Source organism: Physeter macrocephalus, chromosome 8, assembly GCF_002837175.3.
Source record: "Physeter macrocephalus isolate SW-GA chromosome 8, ASM283717v5, whole genome shotgun sequence".
NCBI classification, from domain to species: Eukaryota; Metazoa; Chordata; class Mammalia; order Artiodactyla; family Physeteridae; genus Physeter; species Physeter macrocephalus.
In genome coordinates, this window is record NC_041221.1 from 145969034 (window position 1) to 145990928 (window position 21895).

The 21895-nt window shown below is 36.6% G+C and overlaps 1 protein-coding gene across 2 annotated transcripts in view; it reads left to right on the forward strand.

Moving 5' to 3' along the window:
• The window catches only part of G3BP1 (G3BP stress granule assembly factor 1), a 36583-nt gene that overhangs the window by 6988 nt on the left and 7700 nt on the right, over positions 1–21895 (forward strand). For both annotated transcript variants that reach the window (XM_007107981.2, XM_007107982.4), the window contains 10 exons: positions 8335–8447; positions 10484–10565; positions 11035–11208; positions 13798–13888; positions 14789–14882; positions 16193–16394; positions 17963–18064; positions 18511–18622; positions 18842–18970; positions 19360–19469. In XM_007107981.2, the coding sequence (XP_007108043.1) occupies positions 8353–8447; positions 10484–10565; positions 11035–11208; positions 13798–13888; positions 14789–14882; positions 16193–16394; positions 17963–18064; positions 18511–18622; positions 18842–18970; positions 19360–19469 (1191 nt within the window). In that variant the 5' untranslated portion in view covers positions 8335–8352. The remainder of the gene's footprint in view (positions 1–8334; positions 8448–10483; positions 10566–11034; positions 11209–13797; positions 13889–14788; positions 14883–16192; positions 16395–17962; positions 18065–18510; positions 18623–18841; positions 18971–19359; positions 19470–21895) is intronic.

Sequence of the window (21895 nt, forward strand, 5' to 3'; positions counted from 1 at the left end):
GGAGCACAGGCTCCGGACGCGCAGGCTCAGCGGCCATGGCCCACGGGCCCAGCCGCTCCGCGGCACGCGGGATCCTCCCAGACGGGGGCGCGAACCCGGCTCCCCTGCATCGGCAGGCGGACGCGAAACCACCGCGCCCAGGGAAGCCCGAGAGTTCTTTAATATATTCTGTATACAAGTTGCTTTGCAAATAGTTACCTCAAGCCTGCTTTGCCTTTTCATTCTCTTGATAGTGTCTTTGCAAAGTGAAAGTTTTTATTTATTTGTTTATTTTGGTTATGCCGTGTGGCATATGAGATCCTACTTCCCTGACCAGGGATCAAACCTGCACCCCCTGCGTTAGAAGCAAAGAGTCTTAACCACTGGACTGCCAGGGAAGTCCCTGGAAGGTTTTAATTTTGGTGGAGTTCACATTATCAGTCTGTGCTCTTATAGATCACGTTTTTAGTGTTGTATCCAAAAATGACTCGCCGTCATTCAGATATTCTTTAGAAGTTTTATAGTTTTAGGTAAAACCTAAAACTATTAAGTCAATTTTAATATTCTGTGAGTCTTGAATTGAGGTTCTCTATTTCTATATATGGATGTACAGTTGTTCCAGCACCATTTGTTGAAAAGAGTATCCTTTTTCTACTGAATTGTCTGCATTTTTGGAAATCATGTGTGAATATATTTCTTTATTCCGTTTCATGGATCTATTTGTCTATTTTTACATCCAGAGTGTTTTAAAAATAAATTTACCGATGTATCTATGAACAATACTGCTATTGTTTTGTGTATACTAAAAGCACTTAAACATTTCAAGGCTATCATACAGTACTTATTTGGCAAGTGACTTTTTGTTTCTTTTTTTAAAATCCAAGCTGATTTATTTATTTTTTTAAAAATTATTTATTTATTTATTTTTGGCTGCGTAGTGTCTTTGTTGCTGCGTGCGGGCTTTCTCTAGTTGCAGAGAGAGCGGGGCTACTCTTTGTTGGGGTGCGCGGGCTTCTCATTGCGGTGGCTTCCCTTGTGGGGCACAGGCTCTAGGCGCACAGGCTTCAGTAGTTGTGGCTCGCAGGCTCTAGAGCATAGGCTCAGTAGCTGTGGCGCACAGGGTTAATTGCTCTGTGGCATGTGGGATCTTCCTGGACCAGGGCTCGAACCCGTGTCCTCTGCATTGGCAGGCGGATTCTTAACCACTGCGCCACCAGGCAAGCCTGACTTTTTTTTGTTTCTGAGATCTAGTTCATGCTGACTTTATGACTGCTGTAAATAGGATGACTTTATATCTCGGTTTCCCAGGAACACTCCTAATTCACTCCAGTTAAACTGGCGTAATTATCAATTGTATCACTTTTTAATCTTTTAAGTGCCCATATTATTATCTAACATACAGGCCGCTCCATGATGTGAATAAACTGCAACTTAATCCATTACCCCTTTGATGGATATGTGAATTGTTACCTGTCTTATGTTTCAGAAATAGGGTGGCATTTAATTTCTCTGTTTATATCTTGTGCAAATGGGTGAGTTTCTCTTGTTTATATATCAGTCTACCAGAGAATTGCTGGATTCATCAGATTGGTTTTAATTTTGTTAAACAACTGCAGAGTTGTTCTCCACCGTGGTTGTACCAGTTGACTCTTAACAGTTTTGCAGGTTCTTTTTTCATTACTTCCTTTCCATTGTTTGATATTGAGTGTTATTTTAATACTTTGGAGGATCTCCTGTGAGAAGTGATAAGTTTTAATTTGCATTTTACTAGTTACTTACTTTATCTTTTGTTGTTGCCCGTTTACTTTCTTGAGAGTTGCCAGTTCCATTTCTTTGCTTGTTTTTCTCTCAGGTTATTCTTTGTTTTAATGATCTGTGTGGGAGTTCTATATCCATTCTGCATATTAATCTCTTAGAGTATGATGCTGTGCTTTTTCTTAATTTACAGTGGGCACTTACAGATCTTGAGTTATTAAGACATTTTGCTATTTTGCTATTATTAGAAAGAGTAAACTCTACTATTTAAAAATTCAGGTGGATTATAGTTGCTCTTAATGCTTCCCTGTTCTTGGAATATAAATTCTCACAACTGTATTAGACTCAGTTAAAAGAAGCACCTTTAACATTTATATGAATTTCAGCAAAATTGATGTGGAATTTCTTTAAAGTTGCCATGCAGTCTAGTTAAATTGGGCTAAGTGAGTATTTTGAAAGTTAGGGAAGTATTGAATATTTCACAAATCAGGGTCAACTAGTAAAAACAAATCAGTGATTATGTTAGTATGTGAGGTATTGACATTTCCGTGTGTGTGTTTTTTTAGAATAGCACTCATTGATGTTGCATGCTTTACAAATAAGGTAAGAAAAGTATAAAAATTACATTCTTCACTCCTTGTAGGTAACTAATACCAACTCTGTTGCCTCAAACTTTTTTTCCCTGTTTTGTAAACTACCTTAGTCATGCTTTTATTGTTTGCTTTGATGTATCCTAAGGCCAACATGAAGTGATGCTATTGGAAAAATTATACTATTAGAAGCCAGAAGCGAATCTTTCCTAAAACTGGAAAACTTATCAGAAAATATTCTGATATAATCCTTTAAAAAAGCAAAGTACATAGATATCTTAAGACAAATTTAGAGATGAAACCAAGAGCTTTTTAGGAGATTGCTCTGCTCTAAGATCTTAACCCAGAAAGTTGGGAGAAAGTAACCAGATAGAAACTTCCTGTGTCCTGAAAAAGTTTAAATTGGACCATCTATATTTGCTGCTAGTAAATAGAGATGTTCTGTGGTCCTCAGATCTGTTAAAGTATCCCACTTGGACTAATTAAAATCACACAGTGTGGAGTTAGTTTATGGAATTGTTAACTTAAAGGGATTTTTTTTTTCTTTTAAATTTATTTTATTTATTTATTTTTGGCTGCTTTGGGCCTTCGTTGCTGCACGTGGGCTTTCTCTAGTTGGCGGCGAGCAGGGGCTACCCTTCCTTGTGGTGCTTGGGGTTCTCATTGCTTTGGCTTCTCATTGCAGAGCACAGGGCTCTAGGTGCGCGGTCATCAGTAGTTGTGACCCATGGGCTTAGTTGCTCTGTGGCATGTGGGATCTTCCCAGACCAGGGATCGAACCCGTGTCCCCTGCATTGGCAGGTGGATTCTTAACCACTCTGCCACCAGAGAAGTCCCTTACAGGGATTTTTAAAGATCATTTTGTTTTAAGAGCTAGAATATGTAAGATAACAGGTCATAAATTATTGGATGTTGGTACCCTTTGTTGCGTTTTTCTTTTTCTTTTATTCTGAAAGTAATTCATGTTCATCCCAGGACATTCCAGCAATTCAGAGGTCTATGAATTTTTGTTCTTTTTAATAGGTACATAGTAGTCCATTAAAATGTTTTATATATATTTTATGGAACAAAATATAATTTTCTATAACACAGGTAATGAAATGGTGAATATTTTTTAAACCTTATGTTGTATGTATTTACATGTTGTGTTTTTTATATAGTACTTTTTGTATGGATTATTTCATAATATAAACACCCCCTCCCCCCCCAAAAAAAGGAGTGGTCAGTATTCTCAGTTTTGAGGTTGCTAATGTGAGATAAGCATGTTGATTCATATTTTCTTGTAGTTTTTCTCAGGGGAAATATTCTTTATGACTCCAATGAATAAAAATTGTTTTAGAAGTACTTCAGTTCAGCAAACTTATTTTCCTAGCCTAAGAATAAAATAAATTTTTAGCAGTGTTTAACAGAAAAGTAAAACTTAATGCTTTATTTATGTTTTTTTTAAAGAGAGTAGAAATTTTTATATCTAACATAGCATAAACGTACCTAAAATTATTGTAGCTTCGTGATGCATGTTTTAAAAGTTAAGATATTAAGATGTGCACGTCATTTGGTTTTACAGTTTAGTTGGGCCAGTTACATTCTGTGGGCACACAGGTGACTCTGTGGCATTCATGAGTAGATCACTGCAGTCATCAAGTCAACCTAGAAGTTCACTAAAAAGTTGTTTTACGTTAAGTGCTTGGGCTTCCGTAGTCCACGGTACTGTAGAAAAATTCTTATTCTCTCAGGAGGTAATCCTCTTTTTATTTTGCTAGCAAAATAGTTAAGTAGTCTTCTGGGTGACAGAAAATGGTGGGATGTAGAAATGTTTTCTTTCACTATAGTTAATAGTTATAATAGTAAAAGTAATAGTAACAGCTGACATTCATTGCTTACTACCAGACACTTAATTCTTGCAGTTATGATTTTAATTTTAAAGATTAAAGAACTGAGGGCACCAGAGAGATTGTTACTAGCTCAGGAGCACTACTAGTGTTAGAATTTTGCCCAGTGAGAATTGGTCAGAGAAAATTTGAAGATTTCCTTTTATTGCATCTCAAATACTCATTCACTATTTTAAAATAGAGCACTCAGTAGAGTTCATTTGTTATATCATACTGGTCTTAGATTTACCAGTTCAGTTAGAACTGGTAAACTGAAGGTATTGTATACTATCTTTGCTTCCTTAAGTATTTCTAAGTGGCCAAGTTTTTCTTTACTTCTTGAGGTCAAGAACTATTCTGTTCTTCCCCTTTCCCTAAACTAGGACTTTTTCAGTATTTCTTGAAAAAATTTTTAAGGGAAAGTATAATTTTTAAAATGTATTTTTCTTGTCCCCTTTGTAGAGTACAATTTTGGCTTATTATGACATTCACAGTATTATAAACTTGGATATAAAATTAATGGAAAGTAAACTTTAGTGGAAGTGAGTGATTTCCTCCTTCCCCCTTTATTCTTCCTAGGTCCTGTTTCTTTCATCATTGATCTTTCTAGACCACAATGATTTTATTTTGTATCATTTTTAGGAATATTACTTTTGAGTGATTTGTAATACATACCCCAAAAGGTTTATCCTGTAGATCTGAAAGCAGTGTTGCAAGGGAGTGATCGCCAAATTGGAATTACTTGGAATGTTCAATGAATTTACTTTGTCTTGGGAGAGTGGCATGTATCTTTTAGGAAGTCTTTCAGTCTTCACATCAGCATGGGGAAGGGGGAATTGCTGTTGATAATTAAAATAGTAAGACTATCTCGTTTGTCTCTTATTTGATTTTGGTACATGCTTCATAGTCCAACCAATAATGTATCTGTTGGCATATGCTATTATATAAGGAACAGCCAGAATCCATAGTATTATAAATTTGTAAAACCTCTTCTAAAAGGACACAGTGTTTCAGGAGTATTTAATAAATGAGGGAGGATCTCGTGTATTTTTAGCATGTATTTTCATTGGTGTACATAGTTTCTAATTGTCATAGTGGATCAGTAACTGGTAAAACATCAGCTTTTCTGAGATGATGCCATTTGATTTTGTTTACTTTCATTATTTTAGATTTGACAGAATTGAGAGTTCTAATGAACGAGGGTGAGATTAAAGACTTTATTCTTAGGAGGGTATGATGTTAGTTTACATATTTCTCATAGCTTCTGTTTATGTTTGGACCAGAAATAAAGGTGGAGATTTCAGGGTGGTGATTTACCAAATAAAATTTTTCTAATGAGAATTGATTGAGTCTATTTGTATAGACTAAATCTTTTGGGCTCAAATTGCCAAAATTTTCTGCATTTTCTTTTTTACTGGGAATGATGATCAAATAGACAAGGTTATTCACAAAACTTTCAGTGTATGGTCTTAGATTACTGAAGAACTTCCCTAAACATTTTGTAGTCACTGGTGCTTTTGGGTGGTTCAGTACTCTTAATTGTTCTAAAACATTTTATGATGTCTTCAGGATTTTTTTTTAATGTGGAAGCATTTTTATTTAGATTTTTTGAGGCATAATTTACAAACCACAAAATTATAGAATTTAAGGGTTCAGTTTGAAAAGTGTTTTAGTTGTATACAGGTAGCCATCACCCAAATGCATACAGTCCTCTCACCCCAGCCAGTTCTCCTCCAGTCCTTCCCAGTCTGTTCCCTCTCAGGCAGCTTCTGTTTTTTTTTAGCACTGTAGCTTAGTTTTCTCTTTGGCCTTTTCTTAATCATTGAAAAAAAAATGTGTCTGCGGTCGTAATCTGAATTCTGGACAACCTGATAGTTCAATCTGACAAATGGATGATCAGTCTGTGTTTTGCTTGTATAAAATTCTAATCTCCACTTGTGTTGAGAATGATGAATGAAAGAAAGCTTTTTATTCCTGAGTGTGTCAGACACTGTAAGTTTTAGGGCTAGAAAGTTGCATAAGAAATGGTCTCTATTCTTAAGAAACTTTATGACTTCAAAGAAGCTTGCAGCCTTCTTCTAAAATGTTATTTTTATCTGACCATGACTTACTAGAATTCTTGACACTTCTGGCTATTTTAAGAATCAGTGCTTTTTTTTTTTTTTTTTTAATATTGAAGCAATATAGTTTTTTTTCACTAAAATGCTATGTGTATTTATGCACATGGAATATTATTTTTTTCTTTTTTTCCTCAATTATTGAGATATAATTGACAGAAAGATTATTTTTAAATACTGCTACCATTTCCCTTGAGCTGATTGGTTGATATTTATTATAGAAGAGCTTAAAGGAGAGACTTGAGCTGGAGTTTCCACCTTAATGGAACCATAGTGGGAATATAAGCCTTGGGAGTGTGCAAGGCTATTTGAGGTAACCTTGGAATAAAGTACCATCTGTTTGGAACATTTTAAAATGATAATTGAGAACCTAGTTTGCAAAATAGTTATATTAAACTGCTAAACTAATAAAGAAACTTGGTGAATAATACAGATTTCTCTGACAACCTTCAGAAGTATAACAGTTAAAGAAAAATTACAAATGAGGTAAAGATCAATTTACTGTATAAATATGTTAACTTTCTTGGCTTTATGGCAATGACCTGAAATAAAACACTGATGATAATGGTAATCAAACTGAGTTTTGTTTTTTTTTTAATTTGATTTATCTAGATAATCTCAAAGGGAAAGGAGAAGTTCCAGATGTGGTCTATAAGTTTTTATTTTTCTTACCTTTGATATATAACCTGGAGGATTTTCATCATTTTTCATGGGAAGATTGGATGTGGGAAGCAATATTTGATAAAATATTATTTAGAAATTTATATTATAATGAGACTACTTGGCAGTATCAAAGGATGCAGTTAGGTTGATGTTATTAGTTTAGTTTCTTAGATCTTGGTGAAACAAGTAATAAATGGTCTAGGTATTCAAGAATAATGCAGTCATGCACTAGATGAGGATAAACATCTCCACAGATTGCTTGTACAGGAATTGAACAACCAAACTTGATCCATTTTACCCATTTTTTAGGAAAGCTGAAATACAATTTCTCTCATTTTTCCTTTATACTGTAGTTAATTATACATACCTCTGTTTGCCTTTATGTTTTATAAAGTTCGGGATGATTTTATCTCAAATGAAAACTTGGATCGTCTCATGCAAATATATATATATATATTTTTTTGGCGGTACGCGGGCCTCTCACTGTTGTGGCCTCTCCCGTTGCAGAGCACAGGATCTGGATGCACAGGCTCAGTGGCCATGGCTCACGGGCCCAGCCGCTCTGCGGCATGTGGGATCTTCCTGGACCGGGGCACGAACCCGTGTCCCCTGCATCGGCAGGTGGACTCTCAACCACTGCGCCACCAGGGAAGCCCTCATGCCAAATATTTTTTTGAAAGCGTTTTAAAAAAAATAATAACTGACAGTTATTGAGAACTTACTGTGTGCCAGGTGCCTTTCTTAACACTCCAACATACTTTAAGTCATAATTTTGAGGTGGTAGGGATTATTTTGTTGAGTAAAAACATCATGTTACTTTTTGCCTATTTTTTTCATTTTAGAATTTTTTTATTTTTAAAGATAGTAAAAATTTCTCTGATTTAGTTTGACTGAAAATGTGATAGTATGTGTCTGTATTGTCAAATATATATTTATCACCCTTGAACCTAATATTGCTATAGTAATATGTTGTAATATTACAAGTGGAACACTCTTAATTGATTTTATTGACTTGGGAAAATTATGATAGGATGCATGTTGGCAATATGTACCTTTGAAGTTCTTATATTAAGTTTAAGGAAATTGAATATTGGGAATAATGATGAATTAATTCTTTGTAGTGATTTTTTTCCCCCATAGCATTCATCTGATTACAGTAAATTTGAATATATAAAACCTCACTGGTCTGTGTGGGTTTTGTTTGTTTCTTATAGTGTTTATTCCTTTTAAAAACCAAGAATTGCTGAAGTGATCTTGTTGGTCTATGAGTTGGCCTCAGCTAAATGATTCAGTCTTCTCCCCTGACCCTTTCTCCCCTTGTACTTGATCTTTCAGGTTGAACATATTTGACTTTTTTTCCAGGTTGAATTGACCAAAGCAATGGTTATGGAGAAGCCTAGTCCCCTGCTGGTCGGGCGGGAATTTGTGAGACAGTATTACACACTGCTGAACCAGGCCCCAGACATGCTACACAGGCAAGACCTTTTTTTTCCTGAGCATCATCTAATGCTGTGTTTTAGTGTGTGGGTACTTATCCTTAAGATTCTCTTATTCATCATGCACCTTCTAGGGTTACTGCATAAAAGTGCTTTGTAAGTGCCAAAAAGTGATGGTTGTTCAGATTATGTAATAGTAGAATATACAAATATTATTTAAAAATTAGTCTAAGTTACCTATACATTATCAGAAAAGTAATGCTTGATAATGTAAACGTATAATATTTATGCTTTTGATTTTGTTTTCCGTTTTGCTGTTTTTGGTGAATCATGAATTATTTAGTAAGAACGTATCGAAGAAGATGCAAGAGTGTTCCTGTAATGACATACTTTTGTGTTGATATGCTAACGATTTTTCTATGTAGGTGCAAATTTTTTTTATCATACTGTGTTTTACCTTTTTTTACTTGATAATCTGTGATCATCTTACAAGGGTAGTATATGTGTCACATTAATTTTGTTACCCACGAGGTTTTTATTTTCTAGAGGTGTAACATATGTTTTAATCCCCTAATGATGAATGTGTAAGTTGCTTCCATTATTTCCTCTTACAAACAGTGCTGCATTATACAAAGCTCTTAAGTTTGTTTATGTGGACTTATTAGAATGTTTTTTAGAAATTCTAAAATGTGTACTTGTTGGACCAGAACTATTTTTTCTTCTATATCTTGCCAGTTTGCATATATCGGATACCACATGATTATTATGTGTAAGAGAATGTTTTTAAATTAGTTTTGAGTCCTTGTTCTGAAAATGGAAAGAATCACTTGTGTTTTTTCTTTTAAGGCTTTATAATTTCCGAAACACTTTTACCTTTTTCTTCTTGATCTTTATAAAAACCTCTTAGTAAGGCATTGTAGGATAGTTAACTTCATTTTACAGATAAAGACATAAGGGGTTAAAAATTTGCTGGTACTCACACACCTATTAAGTGATAAAACAAGTCCTAAACCTTACTTTCCCCCTTTTTTGTTGTTTTTTTTGGTCAATTGTATTCTGTGCCTTTAGAAGTTAGATACATTTGGAATTAAAAGTGGAGCAGGAGTTGAAACAAACTAACCAAATACATTTCTTGTCAATATAGTTATTTACTGGTTCTAACACATCTGTTTTTCACATTTCATCTCTGAGGTACATTTTAGATACAATGGAATGTGGGTTAGCCAGCAGTGAACTGATTGACTGGCTGATGTGCAGCCTTTTAATAACTTTGAAAGTTGAAAGGTACTTTTGGGATCCTTAAGGCCCCAGATCTGTCCCTTTTTTGGAGGAAGAAACAATCAGGATGTAGAATGACATGTATGGGCTTATTTGTGAAAAATTGTTAATTTGGAGTACAAGTGTCAAGAAATCCTAAAAGTGATTTTCCCCAAGTTAGGGTATTTCCTGTGTGTGTGTGTGTGTGTGTGTGTGTGTGTGTGTGTGTGTGTGTGTTGGGACGGGGTGTTGTTGGCGCTTCCCTAATTCAGTATTGTTGTAATGAAAACAAGCAAATTTTGAGGATATAGGTGAATTAAAGCTATGAAGATTTAAGTCTGAAGTTCTTAATGCATCAGCAAAAATTGTTAAACTACTCCTAAAACCCATCTGCCTGAGTTACTGGGTTTTTAATGGGAACTTATCACATGCATTCTCAGATATAAAAGGACTCTCTAAGTCGGTAGAGAGTATAGGTGTCCTCATGTGTATCGACTACCTGTGGTCTCCTTGAGTGAAAACAGGAACTTTCATTTTAAGTGGCCTTCCTGACATGAACTACAAGATCCTTCCCAACATGATCATCCTTTCCTGAGACCTGAAACTTGTGACTTGTAAAAATTCCTTGACCAGATTCATTCCCATTCAGCAAATGTTGTGACATGTAGGTGATGCATATATGATTGCATACAAAGATGAAAAAGAAAACACATTCCTGCCTCCAAGAATGTACTAGTGAGACAGATGGGTTCAAACATGAACAGTAAATACCTGGTCTTAGGATACTTGAAGATGACAAGTATCTTTGTGTTTTACAGATTTTATGGAAAGAACTCTTCTTATGTCCATGGGGGATTGGATTCAAATGGAAAGCCAGCAGATGCGGTCTATGGACAGAAAGTAAGCATAACAAGCTTTGTGTAGGCTGTTGAGCAGCTAGAAAATAACCCATAGAATTGAGGTGGAAACATGCTTGATATGTTTGTTGATATTTAAAGATCAAATTTCTCAACTTCTGTTTAGAAATTTAGGTATTCAGTAACTGCTTGTTTATATGATAATCATTGAAAAGCTTATAATGTCACTTTTGTTCATTTTGTATGATATATTCTGAAGGTTTTTTATGTTAGAAGATAATAGGTTTTAGCATGGGGATCATCTATTGTAAACATTTTAGTTATGTTAATTAAAATAATTTTAATAATTAAGGTTAAGGTGTCATTGGGAATATACTATATTAAGACAAATTACAGTAGAGTCTGTGTAGTTTGTAATTTAAATGTGCACAGGTAAATGCTCTATCTTTGTTGTGTTAGAAAGTTTTTTGTTGTTCTTGGAGATTCTGCATTCTCTTCCCTCGATTCCTTAGGAAATCCATAGGAAAGTGATGTCACAAAATTTCACCAATTGCCACACTAAGATCCGTCATGTTGATGCTCATGCCACCCTGAATGACGGTGTGGTGGTCCAGGTGATGGGCTTGCTCTCTAATAACAACCAGGCTTTGAGGAGATTCATGCAGACCTTTGTCCTTGCTCCTGAGGTATGAAAAAAAATAACAATGAAAGGTTGTACATGTCTTTTTAAAAACTGTTCATTTTGAAATTTTAAATATACAGCAAAGTTGAAATAATAGTGCAGAAGTACTCTTACCTAGAGTCACATTTGCCCACACATTTATAATTCTTTTTCTATTTACCTATCATTTTTAATTCTAAACTATTTTGAAAGTAAATTGGAGGACTTCCCTGGTGGCACAGTGGTTAAGAATCCACCTGCCAGTGCAGGGGACACAGGTTCGATCCCTGGTCTGGGAAGATCCCACATGCCACAGAGCAACTAAGCCCGTGCGCCACAACTACTGAGCTTGCGCTCTAGAGCCCGTGAGCCACAACTACTGAGCCCATGTGCCACAACTACTGAAGCCTGCACACCTAGAGCCCGTGCACTGCAACAAGAGAAGCCACCTCAATGAGAAGCCCGCACACCACCACAAAGAGTAGTCCCCACTCACCGCAACTAGAGAAAGCCCGTGTGCAGCAGTGAAGACCCAGCGCAGCCAAAATTAGATAAATAAATAAAATTTAAAAAAAAAAAGGAAATTGGAGATATTATGTCCAGTCATCCTCTAGTACTTAAGTGAGCACTTCTTAAGAATAAGGACTTCTCTTCCATAACCATAGTACAGTTATCAAAGTCAAGAAGTATTTGTAATATAATTATCCATCTCTAGTCCATATTTAAATTTTGGTTATTGGCCCAATAATACAAAGAATAGTAATTTTTTTTCCTTGTCCAAGATTCAGTTCAGGATTACACATTGCATATAGCTGTCATGTCTCGTTAGGCTCCTTTATTCTGCTATAATTCATTAATCTTTTGTTTTTCAAGACGTTGATGTTTTTAAAGAGGACAATCAAATTATCGTGTAGAATGCGTCAGTTTGAATTGTCTGATATTTCCTTATAATTAGTTTTAGGTTATACATGTCTTTCAGTGCCTCACATTAGGTAGCACTTGATGTCATTTAGTGCCATTATTAGTATTACTTAGTTAAGGTGATGGTCACCAGGTTTTGCCACTGTAAAGTTAGTGCTTTTACTTTTCTCATTAGTAAGTAAATTGTGGGTGCTTCTTTGAGGCTGTGCGTATACTTTGTTCTTCATCAAACTTTTAGGCGCTAGTTTTAGCATTCATTGATTCTTGCCAGAATCAGTTGCTACTCTGATGGCTACAAATGGTGATCATCTAATTCTTTATTTATTAGTTGGCATTCTGCTGTAAAGAACTTTGCCTTTTCTTCTATCATGGGGTGTTTGTTTATTTAATGGATTTAGTTAATTTTTTATTGATTTCTGAAGTGTCCTAGGATCTGCTAAGTGTGAACCCCTTCGAGCGGGTTTCTGGTTTTTTTTGTTTGTTTTGGGTTTTTTTTTGCGGGGGGGGCGCAGTTTGTGGCACAGATGTTTCAGGCTCACCTTGCACTCTCCCTGCTCCAGCCGCAACCCCAGTTCTGGAGTCAGCTGTTTCTTCAAGGAGCCCTGTTTTTTTTTTTTTAGTTATCATGCTTATCATGAAAGGACTACAGGTTTATGTTGATTAATTGCATTTGTACTGCCTTCTTGACTGGTCCAGAATGAACAGTCTGGAATCCTATCTATGTGAGCATGTGGAAGGGGCTCCAAGAGGACCTGCTGACTACAAGTTTTCTCTAGCATTACTCGTCAGATAATTTTCTGTTGAAGGGTAGTGAATCTAAAATCCCTGTCATTTTTACTGTTTGAATATAAAATCAGTTGTCTATTTGAAAAATTACATGAAGTCGTTTTAGTCATGATTTTTAGAGGAAGGCTTAGATTATCTATAGTGTTAAAATTGTTGATGGACTTCTAAATATTCAAGGGATCATGGGATGATTATTAATTATTCTAAATTTAGTTCTTTTTTGCCTTTAAAGAGGAAGTTCCTAACATTACCATAGTATAATGGATTGTTACATAAACTGTCTCATTTAATATTCAAAGCTCTAAAGTATAAGTTGGTATCCTTCATTTTGCAGATGTAGAAACAGCCTTAGAAATTGAATGACTAGTAAATGACATAGTTGGATTTCAACGTAGGTGTGTCTTATACCTAGGGTAGGCAAACCTTTTTAGCTACACGTTTGAGTGCTTGTGTCAATATTCTTGGATAGAGGTTTAGCAAATTTTAAAATATCTGTTGCAATTGGTAATATGTATTTATTGTTCAAGAAATGATTTGAAGTTTGGGCTTTGGCATCTTAAATACTTAGAGTTTGTCAGTTTTTGGATATTCACCTGGTGGTATTTTAAGCACACAGTATGTAATGGAAAGCAGGGATCCTTTCAACCTTGACCTTATTGGCATTTGGGGCTGGGTGACTGCTTGCTTTGGGGCTGTCCTGTGTGGCGTAAGGTGTCTGGCAGCATCCCTGCCCTCTCCTCAGTAGTTGTCAGCTCTCCTCCCCGATGGGAAACCTGAAATGTCTCCTGAAGTTGCCAAATGTCTCCTGGGGTGGGCAGTATTGCCTTTAGTTGAGAACGATGGTGTAGGGTGATGTGGAATTTTAAAAGTTTGCTGAATAAATGAAAACTTTCTGTTGGCATTGCAGGGCTCTGTTGCAAATAAGTTCTATGTTCATAATGATATCTTCAGATACCAAGATGAGGTCTTTGGTGGCTTTGTCACTGAGCCTCAGGAAGGTAAGTTACCTGTCTAAATTTTTTTGGATGGCATCAGATTGACCTGAAGAGAGTGTAGGTTTCTTGAATGTTTTCATAATTCTCTGTATCTTTCATTAGTAACTTTTAATTGTCAAGGCATAAGAAGGGTTGGAGTTTTTAACCTTCTTGAGGCTGATAGGTTAGTCTACTTCACTGATATTGGTAGAGGACATCAAACTCCTAAATCAGAAGTAAACAGGTTATTACAGCAACAATAGTAGCATCTTAGCCATAGTTTCCGTAGGACACTGCAGAAGTTTAGATGATACCTGCAGTGCAGTGGGGTGCATTACTAGAGTGGAACCTAAGTTTCAGCAACCAAAACCTTATAATGGGGCAGCAAACATGCCTGCCCGTTGCTCTGGAGAGAGAGACGCTGTTTTCCCAGAGTGTTGCTGTATAAATATTCTTAAAAGGTAGTCTGGAACGAAGGTTAGCCATTGCCTCAGTTGTAAGATGTGCAGAAACACAAGCGACCCATGGAGATTTGTCTCTAAATGCTAAGAGTAATTAGTATTTTAGTGTTTTCTGTATGACTCAGAATTCTAAGTGCTTTGTATTGTATAATACAACAGCCTTACAGATAAGTATTTTAGGAACTGTTGTTCCCTTTTAATAAATTAGGGCACTGAAATGCACGGAGGTCATTTGCCTGATGTCATATAGCTAGTTAGGTGGTAGAACCTTCGTTGGATTACTGGCAATATGACCTCAGACTCCATGCTTGTAACCCAAACATTACCATGGCCTTACTTCTGTCCTTAAAGCCTATGTCATGATTTTACCCAATTTTCTTTATCTTTTTATGTATGTGTACTTTTCATATTTCATTGCCTTTTTTATCATGATGAACATTGTTAAATTTCTTTTCTCATTTAGAATCTGAAGAAGAAGTAGAGGAACCTGAAGAAAGACAGCAGACACCTGAGGTGGTACCTGATGATTCTGGAACTTTCTATGATCAGACTGTCAGGTAAGGAAAACTTTGTTCATCTGTCCAGAGGTGCATGAGAATTTGAGTTGTTTAGTCTTTCTGTTTGTTGGAGGGCAGCCATAATGCTCAGAATTATCTCAGAAAATTGTGATAATTTCCCAGAAGAAAGGTTTTGCTTTTGGTATGTAACATAAATACATAACTTGTTTAATATAGATTGCAGCCTGAGGACTACTTAAATAATATCCATCAGTTGCTTTTCGGTTTGGTTTTATCAAGTATTAATACATCAAGGCATAGCTTTAAGTGCTTTTGAGATGGAAGGTGTGCAAGGACTTAGACATAAATTGACAGAAATTCAGACATGAGTTAAGTTGCAATAAAGAACTTCATTTATTAGCTCAGACAAATGTGTGACTGTATCTTAGGCTTTTTAAAATCTGCAACTGGAACAGAAATATGTTGGATATATTAATATAAATTAATATTTACTTGTTGCCCTGTGATACCCTTAATGTTAATATTCAGTGCTTAAAGGATACTTTCAAATGTGTCTCAAGGTGTGGTGATGGGACTGACTTTACTAACCTGGGTTGCTGGTTGAAAATGAAGATTTGTTGTCCTACCACAAACCTACCAAATTAGAATTTCTGGGGCGGAAAGCGTCTGCAGTTTGTTAAAGTGACTTATGTGGAAGTTTAAGAACTATTCTGAATCACAACTGATGGTTTTTTTTCCTCCAGAATTCCTTGTGTGTTTTTATGAGAAAAAGTTTTGATACTAAAAACCACATAACATAAAATTTACCTTCTTAACCATTTTTAAGTGTACTTTATAGTAGTGTTAAGTATATGCACATGATTGTGCAGCAGATCTCTAGAAATTTTTATCTTGAAAAAACTGAAACTGTACCTTTCCACCTCCCCATAGCCTATTAGAGTTTTGTGATATGTGATAGGTAAATTGTAATAATTTTGGGATTCTGAGAAACACTGCTCTGGTTCATTTTGATCTGTTTGATGCATTTGCTTAATCAGAATTTAGCAAATCTGACTGCAGTTAAGATTTGCTCACTGAGGGCTTTTCTAAAAAGTTGTCTTGTTTTAATACGCAAATACATAATTCTTAGATCTTTTTGGGGAGAAGGGAGCTATGTTTTTTAGGTTCAGGTCTCTAGGAATTTCTTGCTAAATCAGTGGAAGCAGAATGATATTTCTCAAATTTTACCATGAAAGCAATGACTTAGAAATCAGTGGAAGCAGAATGATATTTCTCAAATTTTACCATGAAAGCAATGACTTAGAAATCAATGGAAGCAGAATGATATTTCTCAAATTTTACCATGAAAGCAATGACTTAGAAGAACATTTAGAAGAACCTGTTGCTGAACCAGAACCTGATCCTGAACCAGAGCCAGAGCAAGAACCTGTGTCTGAAGTCCAAGAGGAAAAGTCTGAGCCAGTATTGGAAGAAACTGCTCCTGAGGATGCTCAGAAGAGTTCTTCTCCAGCGCCTGCGGACATAGCCCAGACAGTGCAGGAGGACTTGAGAGTATGCAATGTGTCTTCATTTTTATTCCATTTCTATTTTTAAAAATCTCTCTTCTTCTTTATTGTTGCTTGGTTGACTTTTGTAGGTGCATTTTCATATTGGTTGTTTAGGGAAGTTTCTTCCATATTGAGCCATACGTCAGATAAGAAGTAAGATGCATATTGCTTTATAAAATCAAAAGTAGTTTTTCCCCTTCTCTAAGGAAACTTGAATACTTTTTAGGCCAGAAATTTCAGGTGCTATTTTATCACTGCATCAACAAACCTTCTTTTTAATATTACATCTTTCAAATTGCAGATTACTGTGTGCTTGTTAAACAAGTGATAGTCTATCTTTAAAAAATAACGTGGCACAACTTCTCCTGCCCTTTTCTATGAAATCTAATTGAGGACAACTTTACAGTAGAAGTAGAAACAAATTGCTAAAGTATAACTACTTTTCTAATTAGAATACCTGATTTGAAAAGTTTGAAGATTTTCAGTTACTGTCCCTGAGTCACATCAAGATGATGACAACTGAACTAACAGAACCTTTACAGTTGATACTCCTTGAAGGAATATGTTTTAGTGCTGTATTTATGGGGCCAGGGTTCTTGTAATGCCGTTTGTCTAACAGTTATTTTAAGTGTCTTTGCGTTAGGCATTGTTCTAGGTTTAGGAACTGTCAGTAAAGTAGATAGAATTCTTGGTCTCTGGAAGCTTCTGGAAAGAGAAATGGTGAAATGACTTTAGCTTGCAGGTGGAAAAGTAGGTTGGCTGGATTGAGAATGGATGATAAGTTAGGTGGCTTAATTATAGTAGTTCTGGAGAGAGGTAATGACATCTTGGATTAGGGTCATGGCAGTGGAGATGGAGAAGAGATTTAAGAGGTAAATAACAGGATTTGCTGATTTTGGTGTTGATTGAAATAACTCAAGAAGATTCTAAAGTTGGTGTAATTGGGTTATAGATTGAGAGAATCATAGGAGGAAGAGCTGGTTTTTGGAAGGAGAATTTTCTTTGATTCACAAACTTGAAATTATGTGAAAGTAGCCTCTCATACTTTGCTGATACTTGATGATTAGTCCTAAGGAGTTTTAGTACTAAATTTTAAGTAGTGGGGAAAAGGAATCTCAAGTTATTTATAAATTCCATCTTGCCTCTGAAAATGAGAGGCACATGTAATATACAAGAAATCAAAAGCTAATACCTTTTTTTAAAAATAAATTTATTTATTTATTTTTGGCTGTGTTGGGTCTTCGTTGTGTGTGGTCTTTCTCTAGTTGTGGCGAGCAGGGGCTACTCTTGGTTGTGGTACATGGGCTTCTCATTGCGGTGGCTACTCTTATTGTGGAGCACGGGCTCTGCGTGCCAGGCTTCAGTAGGTGTGGCGCAGGCTCAGTAGTTGTGGCACATGGGCTTAGTTGCTCCGTGGCATGTGGGATCTTCCTGGCCCAGGGCTTGAACCCGTGTACCCTGCATTGGCAGGCGGATTCTTAACCACTGTACCACCAGGGAAGCCTAAAAGGTAATACGTTTATATTGTTATGATAAGTAGTGTAATCAGCTGATGTTGGTGCGTTCCCTTAGACCTTTTCTTGGGCATCTGTGACCAGTAAGAACCTTCCACCCAGTGGAGCTGTTCCAGTTACTGGGATACCACCTCATGTTGTTAAAGTACCAGCTTCACAGGTGAGTTTCTAATTAAGCTTGCATATTAGGCAAATTTACTTGTATTTTCATGCAATGTGATTTCACAGAAGTTTAATGAATAAGGCAGAGAAGGGTACAAGATGATTTTTTTTAAAAAATTTTTGAATTTTATTTTATTTTTTTATACAGCAGGTTCTTATTAGTCATCAATTTTATACACATCAGTGTATACATGTCAATCCCAATCACCCAATTCATCCCCCCCCGCCCCCCCCGCTGCTTTCCTCCCTTGGTGTCCATACGTTTGTTCTCTACATCTGTGTTACAAGGTGATTTTTAATGTGTTGTTTTTTTTTTTTTTGGTGAGAGAATGAAGGAATTGTCATTTTGTAGTTTAAACCTTATTGTTAGCTAGGATACTTCACAAGAAAAAAAGGTAAGCTTGCTTTGTTCTTACACAAAAGTTAACGTTATACATTTTTTAGCCTCGTCCGGAGTCTAAGCCTGAATCTCAGATTCCACCACAGAGGCCTCAGAGGGATCAAAGGGTGCGAGAACAGCGAATAAATGTTCCTCCCCAGAGGGGACCTAGACCAGGTGAGAGCTCAGAAGGGTGGCTTCTTTAGTCTGAGCCTGTTGAGGGTGAGAGCTTGTTTTGGGAGGGCAGTTGATGCTTGTGTGTACTTAGATTTAAAAAAATATGTTGTGGAGTTAATGGAATTGCCTGTATTTAGGGGTAGAGAGAACTGTTGAATGGAACAGTCACTGAAAGTTGTCTTCTTTCTCATTCCTTGCTGCTATTTGTTTCCTCTTCAGTCCGTGAGGCTGGTGAGCAAGGTGACGTTGAGCCCCGAAGAATCGTGAGACACCCTGACAGTCACCAACTCTTTATCGGCAACCTGCCTCATGAGGTGGACAAATCAGAGCTTAAAGATTTTTTTCAAAGTAGGTTGTTGAGTTTTAAATACTAGATTCATTTAATACAGTGCTATCCAATAGAAATAGAAGATGAGCCACAAGTATAATTTTAAGTTTTGTAGTAACATTTTAAAAGGCAAAAAGAACCTGGATAATTTAATTTTAATAATATTTTATTTAACCCAGTGTATCTAAGACATCATCTTAATATGTACAAACATGAGATACTTTCCATCAGCCTATCCTAAGTCTGAAATCCAGTGTGTATGTTGCACGTAGGGCACATCTTATTTTGGAATAGCCACAGTTCACATGCTTTGTAACCATGTGTTACTAGTGGCTGTCATTGCACAGTGCATGTGTAATACTTAAAGGAAATGTTCTAAGTTATTTGAGAATCTGTGTTCCACTTGCAGATTATGGAAATGTGGTGGAGCTGCGTATTAACAGCGGTGGGAAATTACCCAATTTTGGGTTCGTTGTGTTTGATGATTCTGAGCCTGTTCAGAAGGTGCTTAGCAACAGGGTAAGCAGTTTTTCATCTTGATTTTCTGTATCTTTGGTCTTTTAATGTATTCATCTTTAAAACTATGTCTTATATGTAAAGCGTAGTTTATTCCAACATGTCTGGGTAATATTTTCCATCATGTTTAACCATTATTAAAAGAACTGCCTGGGAGTTAGAAAAACAAAACTGCCATCTAAATAACGTACTTTTTGAATATGTGCATGATGGAGAATGAAATAACTATGGTAGCCAATGCACTGAGATTTATGCAGTTCCTTTCTTTGGTAGTGGCTTCTGGTGTAAGTGATGAATTAAATGTTAGGTTATTTTTAGCCAAGATAACTTAGAATCAGTTTGTTTAGCAGGTATATTTGTAGTCTTCATATATAACTGTTTGGGTGTAACTATGAGGAGCTTTTTTGGTTCTGTAAGTTGTCTGGGTTTGGAGTCACCCTACCTTAAGGCACTTTTATTAACAGTACTTTCTCTAATAATAGAGGGATTTGTAGAATCAGAATCTTATTTCTGTGTTCTTAAAGAGCTCTTTCCTTCCCCCACGTCTTTCATTAGTAAAAAAACACTTTCTGTAGTAGTAGAGAAGAACAAAGGTGTAAACACGGTTAATTTACTGAGATGGGTGTGGGAGTTTTAAGACCTCACTTTTTTTTCAATTGAGGTGAAATTCACATAACAAAACTAACCGTTTTAAAGTGTACAGTTCAAGACTTCCCTGTTGGCACAGTGGTTAAGAATCTGCCTGCCAATGCAGGGGACATGGGTTTGAGCCCTGGTCTGGGAAGATCCCACACGCCGTGGAGCAACTAAGCCCGTGCGCCACAACTACTGAGTCTGTGTTCTAGGGCCCGCGAGCCACAACCACTGAGCCTGTGCACCACAACTACTGAGGCTTGTGCACCCTAGAGCCTGTGCACTGCAGCAACTGAGCCCATGCGCCACGACTACTGAAGCCCGTGTGCTCTAGGGCCCATGTGCCGCAACTACCGAGCCCACGTGCTGTGCAGCTACTGAAGCCCATGAGCCTAGAGCCTGTGCTCCACAGCAAGAGAACCCACTGGAATGAGAAGCCTGCACACCACAACGAAGAGTAGCCCCTGCTCGCTGCAACTAGAGAAAGCCTGCATACAGCCATGAAGATCCAGCGTGGCCAGAAACAAAACAAAACAAAAAATTTCATTAAAAAATAATACAGTGTGCAATTCAGTGGCATTTAATACACATTGTTCTGCAAGCATCACCTATCTAGTTGCAAAACATTTTCATCAAAAGTAAATCCCTTACCCATGAAGCAGTTTTTCCCCATATCCTCTCTCCCCAGCCCCTGGCAACCACTAATGTGCTTTCAGTCTCTGCCAGTTAAAACTTACACATTTTATTAACCACATTAGTTAGAAATGTTGTAGATCATTATTTCCCAGAGGTTCTCCAGAACCTCTGATGTTCTGCAAAATGTTAATGGGTATATTACAGAGTTTAATGTTGTGGTCATAACATTAAGTTAGCCTTAATCTGAAATGTGCATTATCTATCAAACTGTTGGACCACTATTTTTGTGAAGCATCTCCTGCAAACCCTGAGAAGTGTGGAGAGAATAATGGCTTATGTCACCCAGGACACAGAATACTGAACCCAGAGATGTCCAGTAGGCTTTGTTGATAAATCCACCATTGAGCATGCAAGAGATCCAGGGGCCACACTTTGGTGCAGCCTTGACTTTGTATTTTCTTAGATGGTATGATACTCCAGTGGGGCCAAACAAGGTCAGGCCTGATAGCTTGCTTCCAGTTAATTATACAAGATGAGGGCTTTGGTGTTTCATTTAACCCCTGTGGGTAAGGCATGGCATCGTTATGCATAGGAATTGTTGAGGTAAATTTCCTCAGAAAGTGGTATGTCTGCTACCTTTTTTCATTCACATTGCTTCTATTCTTGTGATACCTCCTTAGAGGTATCTTCCATAACTACCTTTTAAAATATCCGCAGTCCTAACCTCTCCTTATCTTTCACACTTTAAATGATTTTATTTTTTCCATTGTATCTAGAACATTACCAGGAACAGCACTTCACATTAATGTGTGTGATTTATATGCTGTGTATATAAAAAATATATATATATATAAATATTTGTAAATTTGTGTTAAAATACTTATAAATGTACAAATATAAGTATATATTTAATCAGAATTTAAAATTCACTTTAGAGTCAGAGCTCAAAAGAGGCTCCCCTGCCCCACCCCCATGCAGGTTTCCTCACATGCACTTTCATATCATTCCTGTGTACTCTGGTGACTTCAGATGTAGCTTGCCTTTCCCTCACCTCACTGTATTGGTAGAAGTCTACCGTACTCCCTTCAGGAATTTTTTTTAGACTTCTTTTTTTTGTTTTGGTTTGTTCTTAATTTTTTAATATTTATTTATTTATTTGG